Source organism: Bombus huntii, chromosome 4 (genome assembly GCF_024542735.1).
Source record: "Bombus huntii isolate Logan2020A chromosome 4, iyBomHunt1.1, whole genome shotgun sequence".
NCBI lineage: Eukaryota > Metazoa > Arthropoda > Insecta > Hymenoptera > Apidae > Bombus > Bombus huntii.
Window position 1 is genome coordinate 9,194,124 of NC_066241.1, and position 16,090 is coordinate 9,210,213.

Here is a 16,090-nt window from a genome sequence, read left to right on the forward strand (position 1 = left end):
GTGAAAACAAAAAAAATTGAAAATAATGATATTAGTAATATCAATACTGATTGCAATGTACAATGCCATACTGTAAGATTATGAATGTTGACAGTAATAACGACAACAATTATTATTATTATTATTATTATTATTATTACATATTGATAATATAAATAATAATAACGACGATGATGATGATGATGGCAATGATGATAGTGACGATAATAATAATAATTGATATTTGAAATTAATTAAGATAAATGTGACAATGAGAGTGGTGCTAGTAATGTTGGTAAGGACAGCAAGATTAACAGAAATATCTGATAGATATACAATAGAAATAATAATAGTACAAGCAATTTTAACAAAAATAATAGACAGCAATAACAATAAAGCTATTGAAAAGGACGAGAATAACAATTTCACAAGAAATGATATGAAGATTGATATTACGACTATAATAACGTGATAGTAATAATAAAAATTATTGAAAAGATATGACAGCGACAATGAAAATTATGATACACTATTTCTACATGTTCCGGCGATAACTTGTTATTAAGTGCAACTTAATCCATAGTCTTTATAAATTCAATCGCGGAACAAAATTGCGTCCACCAATATTGTTCTTCTCCTCCTAATCGATTCCCATAGAAACTATCCACATATTGTATAGTGGAAAGCAAGGACGGTGGGTTAGTCTGAAAATATAATCGAAGAAACTATTACTATCCTTAGTGTCAAATATTAATAACCAACTTGTATATACACATACAAGTTGAAAAGAAAGAAAGTGGAATGAAACACTTGCTTTAATGATAACGTAGACTAATACAGGAATTAGATCATCGGCTGCGGGTACTCCCCTCTCTGTTGCCATCGAAAGCAAGTTCATGATGGTGGTAGCACAACGAAAGACACATTGCAACTTATCTCTAGGTGTCTTATATGCTGATATCACAGCTAATTCCGCTTGAGCCCATGGCCAGGGACATTCGTAATGGTATATTTTAGGAATTCGTAAATCCTTGTGGTTCGGTGTTACAACATTGGCCAGTTTTTTAATATGATCATGAAGTAATTGGTCCCTATAAACGTCACCATCTCCATTTGGATAAAGCGCGTTGTGGTAAACACGTGCCATTACAGTCCTTTCAACTACAACTCTTGCCAAATTTAGTTGATTTTCGCAAGCACCTATATTGACAGTGCAATCATTTACAAACAACCATAGTAATTAATATATTATATCAAGTTGTTTGTAAGCTCGAATTAATTAACATTTACTCACACTGCCAAATTGAATCATTGTCTATTTTTGCATTAAGTTTACTTAGAAAGCTATCGACCAAGTCTTGTTTTTCATCTGCTAATGTTAACTTTTTAAATTCATCACAAAAACGTAGTAAAAGGGATTCTTTTTTTTCTAAAAAACCTTTCACGCAAGCAGATACAAGATGATTATTGACAGCATCTCGATCACATTTCACTCTAATACATAATCTACAATTGTGTAAAGATATTAACATTGCTTTAAATATTATTAAAGAAATTATGCGTGCGCGCACATATTTATACTTTTAAAAAGGTCGGTAACTATACCTATCCAAGTGAGCCAATGTAGAGAGTAATCCTTGACGACATCTAATCAAATACGCAATATAAGGAGATCGTTTTTGGTAATCTTCGCGCAACGATTTAAATAATTTTCTACACCCGTCGTCGTTAAATAATCTAACGCAACGTAGTGTTTCATGTAAATGCGCTATCAACGCTCTGTCTTGTAAATTGATAGCTTCTGCCAACTGCAACTGCAGGAAGGCGACTAATTCATTTTCTTTTTGCGACCAATAATTCCGCTGTAACAAATAAATTGTTATTTTTTTCTGTTAGCATTATGACGTTCAGTTTCAATCTCAATTTGTAAGAAACATTTAATACGATTACAAGCTTTAGCACCTCGGATGCAGCACTCCAAGGAATATGTTGGAGATCAGCGGTACTAAGTACCATTCGCAATTTTCTTTTTGCATCAGCAAATGCGTAGGAAAGCTCAATGTTATTCGGATCTATAAGAAGCCTTTCATCCTCGGTAGGTTCTTTCGTACGAGACTGATTACTTTCTACAGATACTTCCGTATCGCTTGCTGCACTCGGTTTCCTCCTGTATTTAGCTAAGATATCGTCCGTACTATCTAGAAAATTTTTAAATAATTTTCATTACCTTGAAATTAACGTTTCTTCCCTTGTGTCTATGTTTTTCCCCCATTTTTATTTTTTTTAGTTTTGCCTTTACAACGATTATTACAATGCAAAATGTTAAAGAAAGCAATATTTACCACCGCTCGGGTTACCGGCTGATGACACATCTTCTGACATTATTCTACGTAATCTATGTCGTCCTATGTCAATATTATCGCCGATGGCTTCTCGATCGTAACATCTGCCGATATCGTCTGTGCCACGAATCGCCTTACCCCGTCGATTTCGCAGAGACATTTTCAGTTTTCCAAAAAAACTTCTTTTATTTTTCTGATCATCGTCCAACAATTCCTTGTCTCCGCGTTCCGCAGTCATATCGAAGCTAATACTTTTTGGTATGGCTCCACTGGATACGGTTGGTTTCGGACAGTCATTGATCGTCATATCGCAACTCTCATTCATTGCTCCCATCGATATTGGCAACTCCGAACTTGTAGTTTTTATTCGTGTGTCAGAACCAGAACTACTGCTGGATGCCAAGCTCCCGGTACTTAATCCAACAACACCGTCCGGGCCATTTTCGTTAACAGTTTCGTCAACCGAACTGACTAAGCTACTTTCTAATTCCTGCGACTAAAACACGCTTCGAAAATTAACTATACCGTAACTATTAAACAACCAGTCGAATGCTATATAAAAACGCGCAATTGCATCGAAGAAACCAAAGATAATATAATAATAACAATAATAATAATAGTAAGAATAAAATAGTAGTAGCACTAAGAACAACAATAACAATAATTTAGGAAAAACAAACCTCTAATTTTATGTTGGTATTGTGCGATTTTTCTGTGCTCGACAATGTGGGCGGTGATATATGATTGGCTAATAATAAAGCTGGTGCAACTGCTGCTACACTGATACGATTATGAGTCGAAGAAGTTTGTTCCATTTGACTTTTTCCATTCTCAATGTGAAGTTTGTCTATGAGATGGACTAATCTGTCTTCGCATATGGATTTATCATAATTTGTTGAGCTACCGTCAATGCTGTTGGCATTTTTGTCGACATATTCTGTCACGCTTGATTGATAATCAGACCTGCTTGCATTTTGTCCAGTTACATTTAAGGACGATGCCGAGAGAGAGTTTGTTGGTGAAAGAACAACAGTTGTAGGAAATTGCATATTTTCCTGGCTCATCGATATCGATCGAAGATTCGTTGTTGACACACATTCGGTTGTTGTAACATTTTCTAAACATTAAGGACTCATATAAGTGCTAGGAATTGAATATAAAATAAGAATATCAAGTAATAAGATGTGTTTGAAATTATTAACTGTTCTTACGAGGAATCGCTTGTATCATGGTTTTTTCGGTTATTTCGGCTTCGCTACGAGGTTCAACTTCGATTTCGGATCTTGCGGTATCATCAGATCTAAAATATGACAATAATTAATGCATCATCTACTTTTTCTGTATTTTCCTCATCTTTCTTTTTCTTTTATATTGTTTTATTATTTCTCCATTGTCTCCTTTTTTTATTATCTATATAGCATACCTTGCAACGCTAGCAGTATCGTCGGTATCAACCTCTGTCAATCTTTCAGAATCACTAGCTAATACATCGGTACTCCATGCTTCCGATGCAGTTTCGCTAACATCTAGTACGGCTTGTGGTACTGATTCTGACGTTGTTGGTAAAACTGGAGGAGTTTGCTCAGACGAATGGGAATACAATACTTTCTCTTGTTGCTCGATTATTTCGCTATCGGAAGCCAGAACATCAGTTGACCAGGTATCAGATACCATCGAAACAGTTTCATCTCCTGGAAATGTACAAGTGCAAACGTTAAAATAAAAGATGTATAAGCATATTGTGTATTCATAGGAAATTATTTCTTTTTATTTCTTAAATACCTTCAATCAATTTTTTAATTTCAAATTTACAGAACTTGTCATCTATTTCGCATCGACTTTGTTTGGTCGGTATATTCGACGGAGGTAAATCTAATTGTCGAGTTTCACCCACTGTCCGTCCTTCATCTCCTTCGGTAATTTGAGATGACGGGGTGTCACGACCTAGATTCAGTTGTCAAATGATCCAATACGATTCTCGTTATTCTTACACTTAAATAAAATTTATTTAACAAAACCTGATATATTAGGCGTTCCTCGTCCTGATACACTGGCAGATACCATATCTGAGAGATTATCATTTTGATCTTCCGTTTCCAATTCAAGCGAGGAAGCGACACTGTGGTTTGATGCAGCTTCTGATACCGCTTCTAAATTATCCGAAGTATTTCCGATAAAACCATCGAATAAAACTAATAACATTCAATATTAATGATTATCCTTTATAAAGTACAAATACTAACTTCTAATATTTTAATACCTTCATCATGAGATAGCGAAAATCTTGTCTTTTTTTCTTGACTTTCTGTACGTTCAACACCACAATTGTTTTGTCTGTCATGCACATTGGATATGTCATCAGAAAGATTTAGATTAACCGAACCATTATCTATATTGGATTGAAGTTCTGTGCATAACACCTATCATATATATAAAAAACAGAAAAAGTAATCATTTGACAAACAGTTGATTATCGTTTAGTTAAATATCGGTTAACTGTTTGAGTCCCAGGAGTCATTGAAAAAACGGGGTCGATAAATCCCGAACAGCGCGATAGCGCTTGTCTTAATCGATTGCGAAGAAAATCAAGCGGCGCAATAGCGCTCGTTATAATTGTTACTTTATGAAATACATATATATTATTATATATACGTACTATTAGTTTATAAATATTTAAAGTTTTGTTCAATAAAAATTATTGAGAAGATAACAATGAAATACAAAATACCGTCAGTCGTCTGTAGCGTTCAAATGTAGTGGGACACAAAATCGAAACAGCGCGATCGCGCTGCTTGGGTCTCAGACGGTTAAAAAAACTAATGTATACCTTTTGTTCACTAAGAAGTCCTACGAATTCTCCTGTATTTGGTCCAAATGGAATTACAAGAACATCTTGAGGATTTTTATCAACAGATTCTTCTTCAGGGGTTGAAGTGCCATTCAATTCATCTACCCCGTCATTAGTCGTATTAGACGAGTATGATGACGATGATGATACTCGAATTCCTCGACCCTTTCCTAGAGAAATCAAAGTTTAATATCCCTTCTTTTGGTAAATACGACTTCTTTATTTATCTTTCACTTTATCCTTAAATACTGAATTATACACGCGTAAGAACGCGTAACTTTGTACGTATTTTATTTCTTTAATGAATGATTTACGATAAAGATATTTATTTAAAGATTATACTTGGAAATTTCTCATTTAAAAAAAATGCAATGAATCCTATGAAGAATGCTAAATATATATTTGCATGTACATTCGAAAGACAAGTTTAATTTTAGGATATCAAATAAAATACATTTAATATCAGCATTTCGCGATATAAATCGTGAAGTATGAGACGATTCTGAATTTTGTCATTGGACTAAAAGAGAAAAGATGAAACGAAGGAATAAAACTAATGATTGGACATACCTTTTCCTAATAAACCTCCCTTCTTGTTGGTAGTTTCAACAGAAGCATTGTTCGCCAATTTATTAGTAGTTAAGGAACCGGAAGGTAACTGAGAGAGCATATCAATCAATTGTTTCTTTTCAAACGCAGCGGATCGTGAAGCGTTTTCTACCGTAGTTTCTTTAGCTATAGTTTGCAGAAACGTAATTAATGTATTCAATTCCGTTTCTGTAAATAAAGCAGCGGAGCGAGAAAGACCTCGAAGTTTATTATTATCGATGATATTAGGCTCGTCCTCGAGTTCTTCTGCACCGTCCACCATCGCATCTATTATAGAAGAAACGGAATCCTTATCGAACTTCTTGTATAGATCAAATGTTTTGCTGTCAACAGCCTGGTATTTCATTAAGGAAAGCATTTGCAAAATTTGTCCAACTTGCATGAGATTGAATCGGGCAATGTAGCTAATAGGCGCATCGGTGATACCATATGGCTCTGGATTTACTATTGCAGGACATATGAAATATGTAAAAACCAAATCAGTGCACATTGCATGTACCTCTTTTGAATCAACATTCCCACTTTTTCCCAAAAGTCCTGCCATCTGTCTAACCAACCAACATACACTACTTGGAAAACAATGCATATTTTCTCGTATACTGATTATAAATCTTTGTGTAATGTGGAATAGAGAATTAATTGTCCAGAGTCTATAACGTTGTAGCTTTATTTCATACTCTGCAGTACCTTCCTTGCCAAATTTCTTTAATCTTTCAGATGGAGGAAATCTTATGGGTGCTTTATCTGGGTCAATATCAAGAAACATTTCATCTTCCATTAATAACTGTACAATAGGGTTATGTAAAGCAGCAGTTAAGAAAAACTTTGCTGAAAATAGACTCTCATGAAAAACTGAATAAAACCTAGAGAAAGCACATGTGCTGTGTCTGAGTAATCTCCGAGGATTATCAGATGGTACAATTTGTAGCAGCATTAGATGTTTCAGTAACTTTAAAACCAAAATTTTATCCTCTGGTAATAAACAACTACCATATAAACCAGCTGCTAATGATTGGACTATAGTTTGCACAGAGTCTGGTAGTAATTTGTCCCCCTCAACTAAACATGATGCAATTAGCTTTGGAGACTTTCTAAGAGCACCTAAGAATTCCCCATATGACAAACATGTCTGATAACGTAAATACTTGTACACATCGACAAAATTTGAATTTTCCAATGTATTTGCTCTTTGACAACAAGATGCTGGTGTACAGTATGGTTTAGACATTATCAACTGATTAAGATTAACTCTTTGCTGCGCTGTAATCCATGCTTGTTGTGCTAAATTGGATGATGCATATAACACCTAAAAAAATCCAAACAATTCTTTGTTTAAATGTCATAAACCATTTCCATATTTTTATTTATTTGTTACCAAAAATTAACTATTACATACCTTTTCATTGAGTATTTGTAAATTTTGTTGTTCCGAAGTAACAAACAGGCGTTCTTGACGCAAATGATTGGCTAATTCGATTATATCCCATTGCAATGTTCCCAGGGATTCTACACTATTTGCCGATGACATTACTAAGCATACCCAGGAGAACAATGAGTATCGTGAAATAATTTTCAAAATCTTCCCTCCTTAGATTCTAGATATTAATGGTTACTAATGTATCAAAGCTTCTTACATACTTGTCAAATGTATCATTTTAACATACTGTATTGCACTTGATTTAATAAAAAAACTATACCTGTATATAATGATAAATAAGATAAGTTGTTTTTATTTTCTTTGTTTAACGGAAAGTAAAATATTTAGATAAACTAGAAGAAAATAAATGTTTGTTAGAAAATATAAGAAAAGAATCTCAACTAATCGCGTCGATTTAAATTCTTTTTTAAAACGACGATGGCTTAAATTCTTTTATTCGATTAAGTTATTCTTAAAACCGGTAGTTACGCGTTGCTTGCAGAATTAAGGTTTTTTACTGTTGTCCTTTTTATCTCGAAACAATATTCGCACCGACGCACAATCATTTTCCTTTATAGGTTAGAATTTTCTTCGACAAATGGCTGTACCTGTACTTTAAATCGAAATCTAAATCTTCGTATGATTGTTCGATTACTCGACAATGATTTGAATGTTGAACTAATGACCGATTTTTCTATTTTAAAAAATCAATGTTTTACTTTTAAACAAAACTTTGTTTAATATGTAAACGGACTTAAATAAAATCGCTTTTTCAAATATATATATTTTCTGTTTTATTTAAATTATGTATTAAATTTCTTGCATAAGATGAATTTGAGCAGTTAAAATTTTCAATTTTATAATTTATATAAATAAAAGAATATGCATTCTTTTTTTTGTCTTACTTTCTTTTTCTTCGTTCAAATTTCATATTTAAATTCTATTATAGATTATAAGTAGTAGCTGATGGTGATAAAGCAATAAATAATATAAAATAAAAGACGTCCTTTATGCTCCAAGTTCAACATATGTACGTATATGCAACGCAAACAAGACCGCGTGCGCACGCATATGAAGAGTAGGTGTGAATACGTATGCATGTCAATATCTGTACATACTGTTTGATATATGTATATCTTTTTGTACGATACTGTATAATATATAATATAGAAATTAGGTTAACTAAGTACTTTTTTCGACTAACTTGCTTCATTGCAGCTTCGTTATTATGTACTAATATATATAATCATATACACGTATGTGTTATTTGTATACATAATAGAGTATCAATATTAAGATTTGGAGAAAAGTTGATTTGTATATCATTAAACAGGTTATAGATAATGAGAAATCAAGGAAGTGATCGCTACTGAAATTTTGAAAAGAAAAATGACAGAAATTATTTTAGAAATTAAAAAACTTATCTCTGAATATTGGAAAAATATTTTTGCAGAAGTATGTGATGCAGTAGTTTATGTAGATCACTGTGCAATTGAATGTTTGCATTGGTACACAGCTGGTAAAGGCTATCTAGCATTAAAAGATGCTGGAGCAGTTGCAGTTTATGAGTTTGGCATGTATCATTTTCGAGTAGGTATATATATTTATAGGATTGTGAGATTTAAAAGAAGTAGAAAATGAAGTTTTAAAAAGATGAAAGACATTAAATCCATTTCTTGTCATTTTTAGTATGTCGAAGTAAAAGATACTAAAAAAGCTGTTATTATATCAACATCTGGTGATCCAGCATTTTATCAACGAACAATTAAAATGATTCTGGCAAAGAATACTTTCCAGAACTGTATTGTGTATTGCAGTGTACCTTGTGACACTATCAACCATTTGGGAACATTATCTGCTGAAGAAAAATTAGATTACAATAAATTAAAGAAAGACATTAAGGTTTGGATGACTTCAGGAAATCTTTCTCAAGTTGGTTAATCAATTATTTATTTTGTCTTCAAACTTGTTCCAAATTTATTTCAATTATAACTAAGACAAGCTTAATTTGTAGGAACCTGTTGTTGACATTATCTATGTACCGATTTTTATTGCCCTTTTAAATAAGGATTTATTTGTAACACCTCCTTTTGGAGATTTAATGCCATCTCTGGACACAAATATTCCAAAAGATACATTTGTTAAATTGAATTTCTTAGCATATTCATTTTATAATCTATTTGATAGTATAGGAGCTAAATTAGATATTTATTCACTTGGAAATTTAAGTGATCATCTTGCAAAGAATTTAGAAGATTATATGTCTAGTATTAATCATAAAAGTGTGAGTAGTAGAAAGTAAGGCACTGAAAAAATAAATTAAGATAAGTTAATGAAAAATAAATTTTACTTATTGTTGTTTCTATAGCATTTATCTGAAACTTCAGAAATAGGAGTCTCTCTTATTTTGATTGACAGAACATTAGATCTTTGTACACCTACTAGTAACAATATGGAATCTTTCCTTGCAAAAATATTACGTACGTTTCCTCATTTACCTCATCATGATAACGATGTAGCCATTAATATGTCACTTCTATTTGGGAGTGTAACGGTACAAATAAGTATATAGTTGTTCATATAACTGTTTTTGTTAATTTATGTGGATGGTGAATAATAGATTATTTTTTTTATGGGTTTCAAGGAAGTGTTAAAATCATATGAAATACCAGGTTGTTTAGCAAGTATGGAAGATGAGATGATGGATCTTCTTATTTCACAAAAAGGAAAAAAGTTGTTAAATACAGTTAACCAATTTTTAAATGATATAACTTTAACAAAAGGTAGTCCAAAATTAAGAACACCAACAAGGATTTCTGGTCATAGCTTAGAAAAACTTCTTAGCAAAATTCAATCCACAAACAATATTGATTCTATGACAATTCATACAGAAAAACTTCAGGTAATTTTCAATTTTCATTTCTTCGAACAATGGACAAATCCTAGAGCTACTTCTTTTCACTTCGAAATATAGTGTATTTTAGCAATAATCAAAGCATCTATATCACAAAAAGCTGATCAAATTGAGCTACTTACTAGCTTAGAAAAATTAGCTTTGCAAAATCTTTCTGTGAGTCGAGAATCCTCGAGTATACTCGTACAGGTAAACCTTTTTTTTAATTTCATTTTTACGACGATATGTGTCTACTTAATAAATATAAATTAAAAAATTTTTTAGTTGAGTAATATTATACGAACGCGAATTCACAGGGGACTTGATGTTGAAAACTTATTAGCACTATTGATACATGTTTACTCACTTGCGGGAACGCAGATTCGATTTTCTACACAACAAGAACGCCGATTAGAAGAGTCAATTGCGGATGCAATTTTTGAAGATTTCCAAATTTTAAAAGAAAGTCCTTTGATGAATACAAAATCAGCCTATCAGCGTAATTTATTACTACTAGGTACATATTATTTGAGATACATTCTTCTTAAAATATTTTAAAATTGTATTTGTTATTTTAGGTGGAGACGATGTTGCTGTAGCGCAAGAAACATCATGTAACATTGCAGCACGTATTCTCGATACTCTGAGATTAATCGCGGAACAACGTTTAATACTGCAAGATTATAGGTAAAACCTCTACATGAAAATTTTTCTTTTTTAATTAATCTCTTAATAATTAACATTATCTATTTTGAACAAAATTATATTAATAACGAAATAATTATTTGCAGATTTTGTATGTTGAAGCCAAGCCCTCAAGAATCAACTCGATACATTAGTATATTAGAACAAGTTACAAAGGATATATTTAGTGTAGACATAAGTCGAGAACTACGAGATCTTCATAAAAAATCATCTTCATTTATTTCAGCTGGCTTTAAGTAAAAATTTTTCATTTGAAATAATTCATATGAATGAAATTTCTTAAAATATGATATTAAATATTAAGAATTTATAAATCTTCTTCCATTGCAGTTTAATTTTAGGGGGTAAAACAAAACGTCATCCTCGAGACAATCCCTATATTTTAATATACGTTGTTGGAGGCATTACTGCAGAAGAGGCAAAAGTAATTCAAGAAGTAGTATCTGCACATAGTAACGAAAAATCACCACATATAATATTAGCAGGATCTAGATTATTAAACCCTTTGGATATAGTGGATAAAATATTCTTTTCTTAATTATTTTTTTTTTGTAGATATAATAGAAAAATTTGTAAATGTAATAGAATTCATCCTTCTCTTTCATCTATCTTCCATTTTATACCATTGGATAAAATGGAATAATGTATTTTCCTAATAATTTGTATTGTTTCTAATGTACATAAAAAATTTGTCGAATTACACACCTTGCACAATTGTATTTTATAATCTATATTATTTGTAAGATAATTTCTTTTGTTATGTATACTTTCACATAATTTGGTATATATAGTTGCTACATTAAATCGAGTTGTTTGTAGTTTGATAATTTTTAACAATTTCTTTATATATGTATCAATTGTAGTAATATTATCTTCACAGTCTTGCCAATAATATGCTGTTATGCTGTCAATAGCAAGAAGTGCAATTTTGGTGTTATCAAGGAATATGTCATCCAGTGTATGTAATGTTAAAGAAAATTGTTCATTATTGTAACAATCAATGATATGCAAGTTGCGCAAAGAATCTTTAATAATAGTTGTCTTATCAAACTCTGTATCTATTGCTTCAGAAAATGATATATTGGCTGTATTTACGATACTGCTCATTAATTCAACCAATTTTGAAGTTTGAAAATGATGATCAGTATTTATCAAAATAGCTGAAGCATTGCAGCCTTTGATTGCATAATTATTTGGTAAGATACACCTTGCAAGCATTTGAGATAAAAGAAAAGTCTTACCACATGATCGTTCTCCACCAATTTCTATAATATCTGTGTTCTGAGGACCTTCAGAGAACAAAGTATCTTCGAGCCCATGTAAGCTCGGTTTTTCATTTAACCTTGTGAGCAATTCTGCTCCAGATTCAATCTGTGGTTGCATAGGTTTTATTTCTAATACTTTCCTTTATTTAATATATGTGTGTGGGTCAATCTTTATTTCTTTGTTATTTAAAATATCATTTAAATTACTGTAATATTTTTATTTTACAACATTTTACTTTTTACTATCAAGTTACTATCAATATTTCTCTTTTACATATTCTGTCTGTAAGAAACGTGAATATCATATACATATATATTACATTTGTATAGTATTGTATATATATAAAACTTTAAATAAGATATATGTATATATTGTAATGTTACAATATATATTATTTAAAAAAATTAATAAAAAATTAAAATAAATAATGCGTAAAAATAATAAAAGATAATGAAACAAAAGCTTTGGTCTTACAAAAATGATTGCAAATTAATCCTTAACTGAGCTTACATAAAAATCAGCAAGTTCTCCTATGAATGTAAGGAAGGACATAACTTAATTAATACTATATTGTAAAGCTATTAACCATCCGCTTTAAATGAAAAGATATTAATATACTCGGCTCGATGAGTTAAAGAAATGAGCAAACTTTTAAAAAGTGAGGTTAACAAACGAAGTTTTTTTTGAAGGACGACTTAAGCTTCTATCGCAGTTTTTCGACTATTCGATAGGCTGTAAACTGTAAGCTGTAAGTGCTGTAACCATAGAGGTATAAAGATTGTCACGTGATAAGTTATTTCGTGTTCGAGTTTCATGAATCCTGAACTTAATGTAGAATATCAGGTGTTAAGAAATAGAAAGTAGGCAACAATCTTATTGTTTTTTATTTTTGTCATGTATATTATGGACGCGTATGTATATTAGAAAGTTTCTCATGATTGAACAAATGTTTTTATTTACTAAGGTATAAATGAAAAGATATAAATACGAAGATTAAAAGTGAAAAGAATTATATAAAGAAATACAAACGAAAATTGAAAAGTTTTACGAATAAGAGGCGATTTTACGATTCGACACTTGGTAGATAGTGATAGTCAACAACAAGAAATTACATCGTGATCACGTGTGTATTAATGATTTAAAAAAAAATGTAAAGGTATCATTATTAAACGATTTTGGATATGGCATGAATCCAAAATGTAGTTTTTAATAGCTATATTAAATAAAGGAATTTGAAAAAATTTATTCCTTTAATATTGAAGAAGCATTTTCTTCTGGATTTTTATGTGAGGATTGAGTAATAAATGTGCTAAAAATTTTGAGTTTATCCATATAATTTATCCTGTTCTTTGTTTATATATATACTCCAATTTTTATCTCACAAGTTAGTATATTCTCCAAAACTTGTTGAAAAATGGTGCCACTTGGACCATCACCAGGGCATCAAACGTCTGTCAATAATACTCCAACTACTCCAGCCAGTGGCACTAAAAGTAGCTCAACGTTGGTGAGCAAACTCAATAATTTGTGCTCTAATATTTCTGCTCTCTCTTTCTCTCTCTTTCTAACCACTTTTATTAATATTTCTCTTCTTGTTTTATTTGTGAATAATATGGTTAAAATTCCTGTGTGCTTGTTGATTTTTGTAGAAACCGAATTATACCCTGAAGTATACCTTGGCAGGCCATACCAAAGCAGTCTCTTCTGTAAAATTCAGTCCTAATGGGGAATGGCTTGCGAGTTCTTGTAAATAAAAATGTTTCTAATCTAATATCAATTTTGTAATTGCTAAGTTTATCTAAACAAAATTAATTTTTTGCTTGTAGCTGCAGATAAATTAATTAAAATATGGGGTTCCTATGATGGCAAATTTGAGAAAACAATATCTGGCCATAAGCTTGGTATTTCAGATGTTGCATGGTCTAGCGATAGTAGACTATTAGTATCTGCTTCTGATGATAAAACTTTGAAAATATGGGAATTGAGTTCTGTAAGTTGACTACTTTTACTTTAAGAAATTATATTTAAAATGAATTTAGATTTGTATGAAGTCTAGAACTTTAACATAAATGTAAGATATTTATTGTAAATAACTTAGTTATGTATAGTTCTTTTTATTTTCAGGGAAAGTGCTTAAAAACTTTAAAAGGCCATAGTAATTATGTTTTCTGTTGCAATTTTAATCCACAGTCAAATTTAATAGTTTCTGGTTCTGTAAGTATTTAAGTATAAAAATTCATTTATGTGAGATTTTTTTTAAGAATTACGTGCAAGTCTCTGAATTAAGTACATAAGCACAATGATAATACAAGAATGAAACATGTCATAATATATACTTAAATTAACATGGAATTAAAAAGAATTTGTTTCAATATATATTGGAGAAAAATTTATGATAATACTTGAATTAAATAAGAACATTCAAAACAAAAAAATAGTTGATGTTAAATGGTATTTTATACAATATTTCGGAACTTTATTAAAAATAGCTTGTGTGTTTATATGGACAAAGACTTGCACTGTAAGTATATATGCAATATTAACATAATAAATATTATTAGTTTGATGAAAGTGTTCGGATATGGGATGTTAGAACTGGAAAATGCTTGAAAACTTTACCCGCTCATTCGGATCCTGTAAGTGCAGTTCATTTTAATAGGGACGGATCATTAATTGTATCTAGTAGTTACGACGGATTATGGTAAGTGTGCATATTTTTTTTGAATGTCAATACCTGCTTGTTAGAGAATAAATAAATAAATATGAATAACACCAATTGACATGATTGTTATATAGTCGAATTTGGGATACCGCATCTGGCCAGTGTTTGAAGACTTTAATCGACGATGATAACCCTCCTGTATCTTTTGTAAAGTTTTCACCAAATGGAAAATATATTTTGGCAGCAACACTAGACAATACGTTAAAGCTTTGGGACTATAGCAAAGGAAAATGTTTGAAAACGTATACAGGTCATAAAAATGAAAAATATTGTATCTTCGCAAATTTTTCAGTTACAGGAGGAAAGGTAGGTTATATTACGTTCGTGTATACAATGCATTCGTTCGGTATGATTAAATCAATGTCGTTTAACTCATCTTTATATTTTTGATCTTTTTGTTCATCAGTGGATTGTTTCGGGTTCAGAAGACAATATGGTGTACATTTGGAATTTGCAGACGAAGGAGATTGTTCAAAAACTGCAAGGACACACAGGTATAATAGATTATATTATAGAGATGATTCGATTTATATCACTATGGTGAAATATTGGCCTCATATATAATATACTAATCAATTCTTCTGTTTATTTTTAGATGTTGTGCTATGTACTACGTGTCACCCGACCGATAATATTATAGCTTCAGCCGCCCTTGAGAACGATAAAACTATCAAATTATGGAAAAGTGACACATAGAATATGTATGTTACTCACGATTTTATTAAAAATTCTACAAGGAGCGTTTGTATCTTTTAGAAACATCTTATTCGATCTTTCTTTTCTTTACTTTTTAAAATTTTTACATTTACTCAATTTTCAATCATAATGAAATTAATAATTTTAATAGACAATTCGCGCCTATCTTTCGGATAATTGTAGAAAGTAGAACTTGGTTTTATACAATTAGATATTAAGTTTACCATTATAATTGAATGAGCGCAATAAATCTAAATTGTCATGCATCGGTTAAGAAACAAATCCAAGAGTAAACAGTGTTTAGTGAACAATTTTCTTATCATTTCGACGTTATGTATAACCGATAGCTTTACGTTTGTAACTATGTAATTTACTTGTAAAGCGAATATGTACTCCTTTCTATTTATATGACACTAGAAAATAAAGCAATGTGTATAATATTTTGAACAGAATGCAATGGTTATATGTAACCTCTTTAAATATTCTAAAGAGGAAAAAGAATGAAAAAAAGATTATAAAGATATCCTTGTAACGAAAATATGTTTATGTAAAGAAAATGACGAAAAGAAAAAAATATAAATATGTATTTTTTCGTACCTGAGATGAAATGTGC

General features: G+C 31.0%; 4 protein-coding genes across 16 annotated transcripts; 2 read left to right on the top strand and 2 right to left on the bottom strand.

Moving 5' to 3' along the window:
- Nucleotides 1–108: 108 nt before the first annotated feature.
- LOC126864792 (GTPase-activating protein and VPS9 domain-containing protein 1) lies at nt 109–8,236 on the bottom strand. Of its 4 annotated transcripts, XM_050616532.1 has the most exons (17): nt 7,685–7,814; nt 7,476–7,548; nt 7,175–7,373; nt 5,740–7,084; nt 5,149–5,339; nt 4,582–4,741; nt 4,340–4,513; nt 4,104–4,265; nt 3,745–4,012; nt 3,524–3,621; nt 3,002–3,438; nt 2,322–2,817; nt 1,942–2,177; nt 1,585–1,841; nt 1,274–1,485; nt 794–1,179; nt 109–683 (listed from the first exon to the last, which is right to left on the bottom strand). In XM_050616532.1, the coding sequence occupies exons 3-17, from the start codon at nt 7,304–7,306 to the stop codon at nt 552–554; spliced, it is 4,686 nt and encodes a 1,561-aa protein (XP_050472489.1). In that variant the 5' UTR covers nt 7,307–7,373; nt 7,476–7,548; nt 7,685–7,814; the 3' UTR covers nt 109–551. The 4 variants fall into 4 exon arrangements, with proteins under 4 accessions (XP_050472489.1, XP_050472490.1, XP_050472488.1 ...); XM_050616533.1 differs by lacking the exons at nt 7,476–7,548; nt 7,685–7,814 and adding an exon at nt 8,101–8,236 and having other exon boundaries at nt 7,175–7,475; XM_050616531.1 differs by lacking the exon at nt 7,476–7,548 and having other exon boundaries at nt 7,175–7,475; nt 7,598–7,795.
- Nucleotides 8,237–8,288: 52 nt separating this feature from the next.
- Nucleotides 8,289–11,512, top strand: LOC126864810 (sec1 family domain-containing protein 2-like). 3 transcript variants are annotated; one of them, XM_050616593.1, is made up of 11 exons: nt 8,289–8,451; nt 8,536–8,785; nt 8,885–9,127; nt 9,210–9,479; nt 9,564–9,749; nt 9,840–10,097; nt 10,170–10,298; nt 10,374–10,605; nt 10,667–10,775; nt 10,880–11,029; nt 11,124–11,512. In XM_050616593.1, the coding sequence occupies exons 2-11, from the start codon at nt 8,585–8,587 to the stop codon at nt 11,329–11,331; spliced, it is 1,986 nt and encodes a 661-aa protein (XP_050472550.1). In that variant the 5' UTR covers nt 8,289–8,451; nt 8,536–8,584; the 3' UTR covers nt 11,332–11,512. The 3 variants fall into 3 exon arrangements, with proteins under 3 accessions (XP_050472550.1, XP_050472549.1, XP_050472551.1); XM_050616592.1 differs by having other exon boundaries at nt 8,290–8,451; nt 8,529–8,785; XM_050616594.1 differs by lacking the exon at nt 8,289–8,451 and having other exon boundaries at nt 8,641–8,789.
- Nucleotides 10,990–12,793, bottom strand: LOC126864846 (DNA repair protein XRCC2-like). Of its 5 annotated transcripts, none has more exons than XM_050616687.1 (2): nt 12,646–12,793; nt 10,990–12,341 (listed from the first exon to the last, which is right to left on the bottom strand). In XM_050616687.1, the coding sequence occupies exon 2, from the start codon at nt 12,174–12,176 to the stop codon at nt 11,382–11,384; it is 795 nt and encodes a 264-aa protein (XP_050472644.1). In that variant the 5' UTR covers nt 12,177–12,341; nt 12,646–12,793; the 3' UTR covers nt 10,990–11,381. The 5 variants fall into 5 exon arrangements, with proteins under 5 accessions (XP_050472644.1, XP_050472641.1, XP_050472643.1 ...); XM_050616684.1 differs by having other exon boundaries at nt 12,570–12,717; XM_050616686.1 differs by having other exon boundaries at nt 10,990–12,337; nt 12,570–12,712.
- On the top strand, nt 12,775–16,078 carry LOC126864836 (protein will die slowly). 4 transcript variants are annotated; one of them, XM_050616660.1, is made up of 9 exons: nt 12,775–12,919; nt 13,024–13,566; nt 13,709–13,805; nt 13,886–14,049; nt 14,184–14,273; nt 14,621–14,760; nt 14,856–15,087; nt 15,188–15,275; nt 15,377–16,078. In XM_050616660.1, exons 2-9 carry the CDS (start codon nt 13,474–13,476, stop codon nt 15,475–15,477), a joined length of 1,005 nt encoding a protein of 334 aa, XP_050472617.1. In that variant the 5' UTR covers nt 12,775–12,919; nt 13,024–13,473; the 3' UTR covers nt 15,478–16,078. The 4 variants fall into 4 exon arrangements, with proteins under 4 accessions (XP_050472617.1, XP_050472619.1, XP_050472618.1 ...); XM_050616662.1 differs by having other exon boundaries at nt 12,843–13,182; nt 13,445–13,566; XM_050616661.1 differs by having other exon boundaries at nt 12,843–13,182; nt 13,449–13,566.
- Nucleotides 16,079–16,090: the final 12 nt, after the last annotated feature.